The sequence below is a fragment of the Anastrepha obliqua genome, chromosome 2 (genome assembly GCF_027943255.1).
Source record: "Anastrepha obliqua isolate idAnaObli1 chromosome 2, idAnaObli1_1.0, whole genome shotgun sequence".
Classification (NCBI taxonomy): Eukaryota; Metazoa; Arthropoda; class Insecta; order Diptera; family Tephritidae; genus Anastrepha; species Anastrepha obliqua.
In genome coordinates, this window is record NC_072893.1 from 116,320,028 (window position 1) to 116,322,815 (window position 2,788).

A 2,788-nucleotide genomic window follows, 5' to 3' on the forward strand; every position below is an offset into this window, starting at 1 on the left:
TAGACCCTGGAAATATTCCTTGAGCTCCTAAATTTTTTGGTGAAATCTTCGGACGTTTTGGTGTCGAGTTTCTGGCTATTGGGGTTCACTGGCTCACGCGTATTGACGTCAATGCTAAGAGTTATAATTTCGCTGTGGTAGAAGACTGAAATACGGCCGCAGTAGCCAAATGGGTTAGTGCGTGACTAGCATTCAGAAGTATCGAATCTCCGTGCATGAAACACTAAATTGATATGAAAGTTTTTGCTAATAGCGGTCGCTCCTCGGCAGTCAACGGAAAACTTCCAAGTGTATTTCTGTCATTAAAATCTCCTCATAAAAAACATTTGCCGTTCGAAGTCGGCTTAAAACTGTAGGTCTCTCTATAGCATCAAGGCATACACCACAAGTAGGAGGATGAGCTCGACTTTTAGATTACTAAAACAATCTGGAAACAAACTAGTCAATGAGGCGCCACTCGAGAGTTCATTGGAGAGGTTTGTATAAGCTCCACGATGGGACTGAAATTTTTCAGGCATTTAAAATTCACACATTTTCGTTTTCTAAGTCAAACAGCGAGAAGAAACGGATGTGGTATTTTGAGTAACTCGGCCAAAACGCTTAGAATAATCAGAGGGGACAGAAAAATGTACCATGTATAACGCAAAGGGCACATCTGGAGGGGCTATAGTAGACGACTCAGCTGCCAGGAAGTATCTGCTCGAGTGATGCTTCCGATAACAACTGGCGTTGACGAAGTACTGCAGGATGTACCCAATGATGTACCCAATGATGTACGAGACCACTGGAGTGGTCTACAGTTGAATGCCGCCCCTGAACGGCAAATAGTTTTTATGAGAAGTGCTTTCAATGGCAGACATTCACGCGGAGGTTTGTCACTGCCTCTCGACTTTTCTTATCATTTACCCAGGAACTACAGAATGTGGGCTTGCAAATAGTCAAGCACCATCATCGGCAAAAGGTGGACGCCATTAAATTTAGTGAAATCAGCTATCAGAGCCTCTGCCACATTTCAAATTTTCTCATTCACTGAGGAAGTATTGGGGCGTCCTATATTTTTACCGTTCTTCTTTTAGCTAAGCTATAATGGGTTGGTGCGTGACTACCACTCGGAATTCAGAGAGAACGTAGGTTCGAGTCTCGAAGAAAGACCAAAAATTAAGAAAACGTTTTTTCTAAAGCGGTCGCCCCTCGGCAGACAATGGCAAGTGTATTTCTACCATGAAAGACCTCACATATACGCCTTCTAATCACCAGTATATTACTAGAGCAAACACAAACATAGTATCAGCAGCCACACCTCTTTTAAGCGGGCGGAAACTTATTACCATACCCAATATTTATTTATTGTATTTTATAATAAAAATTATGTGAGACTTCGAACAGGTTTACTGATGCTCCTATATCTCTGGGCGTAAAACAACGCTGGCCTTAGCAAACTTTTATACATTCTCTGTTTTTAAAAATTGTATGAGTATGACAAGATTTGTTGCAATCGCTGTACAGATCTGTTAAAAATTGAAAAAAAAAAAAAATTTTTTCATTACTTGTGAAAGCCACTGTTGCATACCCACAGGCTTACCGACATAATCAGACGCAAGTCCAACACAAAGAATTGCTTGGCGGTTACCTCGATGCGTTGTAGTTGTAATTGTGTTGATAGCTGATGCACCACAGCACAATAACGCTGCGTTCGTTGCGTCGAAGTGACTGTAATGAGTCTGCTAACCAAATGCGCAATCGTATTACCCTAAAAGTATGTGCACGATTTGAATTGGAAACCAAATACACAAAATTTTAATCCCATACGAACCAATTGTTTGCATTTGTCACACACATAACACAGATAGCAGACAATCACGCTAAACGGCAAAACGGCTGGCAAGCCCACCATATAATTGTAGGGCGAATCGTAACCATCCAAACCGAGTAGTGTCCAATAGACGTGGCAAGTGAAATCCAACATATGACCAAAAATAATGCCGAAAAGCGACCAACCAGCAAAATCGTTCAACAACTGTATGGCCTTAAAGATCAGAGCATAGTTCTCTTTGATGGCCAGTAGCAGTTCCATAGATTCCAACTTCCCGTAGTTGATATCCAATAGTTGGCTTTGCGGTGAGGTACGGCATGCGACTACCTGCCGCAGTTTGACACACAAGCACTCCAAATAGTGTCGCATGATGCGCGTATAGATCAGCAATTGAAGTATTCGCACACGGAAAGTAACAACGGACCAGGCCGCATGGAATGCGTAACCAATGTCGTTCAGCAAAACCGAGACCGTCATAAAAACGGACAGTCCAACAAATGAAAGCAGCCCCGTACCCAACAAGAGGCGGCTCAAGCTCATCAGCAGTTGTCGCTTGCGCACATCACACTTTAGCCGCAACTTCAACCAAACTTCGATTTCCTGCAAGAGCAGCAGAAATCGTTCGTGTTGTTCCCTCTTCCACAGCGCTTCCATAAATATGAAAAGATGCGTAAACACTTGCGAGGTATAGACTAAAGTAGCCACCAGCCAAGTAAGTGCCAGTCCATTTTCTATATCACGCATGTACAGCCCATGCACGTAGAGTGTACAGACAGTTAAGGCGAGTGCTGCAAGATATAGACGCTGCAGCAGATAGGTATGGCATATGGGCTGACTAGACCAAGCCTGACGTCTGGTGTTGGACGCTTGTACGATCTTTGACTTTGCCAATATCGAAGTGTTTTCTTCCACAGGACTCAAGTAGATGCCGAGAATTGTACAGCAGCGCAGCCAATTACGCAGGTGTCTTTCCAT

At 43.2% G+C, this 2,788-nt stretch overlaps 1 protein-coding gene across 1 annotated transcript; it reads right to left on the reverse strand.

The window, feature by feature from the left end:
* Positions 1–1,442: 1,442 nt before the first annotated feature.
* On the reverse strand, positions 1,443–2,788 carry LOC129238368 (putative gustatory receptor 39b). The gene is made up of 3 exons (XM_054873394.1): positions 1,814–2,788; positions 1,583–1,750; positions 1,443–1,508 (listed from the first exon to the last, which is right to left on the reverse strand). The coding sequence occupies exons 1-3, from the start codon at positions 2,786–2,788 to the stop codon at positions 1,443–1,445; spliced, it is 1,209 nt and encodes a 402-aa protein (XP_054729369.1).

Coding starts and splice junctions, on each gene's coding strand:
- LOC129238368 (XM_054873394.1), bottom strand. CDS start 2,788: ATGGAAAGACACCTGCGTAATTGGCTGCGCTGCTGTACAATTCTCGGC. Junction 1,751..1,813: donor GTGACAAATGCAAACAATTG/GTTCGTATGGGA, acceptor ACATACTTTTAG/GGTAATACGATTGCGCATTT. Junction 1,509..1,582: donor ACTTGCGTCTGATTATGTCG/GTAAGCCTGTGG, acceptor AATTTTTAACAG/ATCTGTACAGCGATTGCAAC.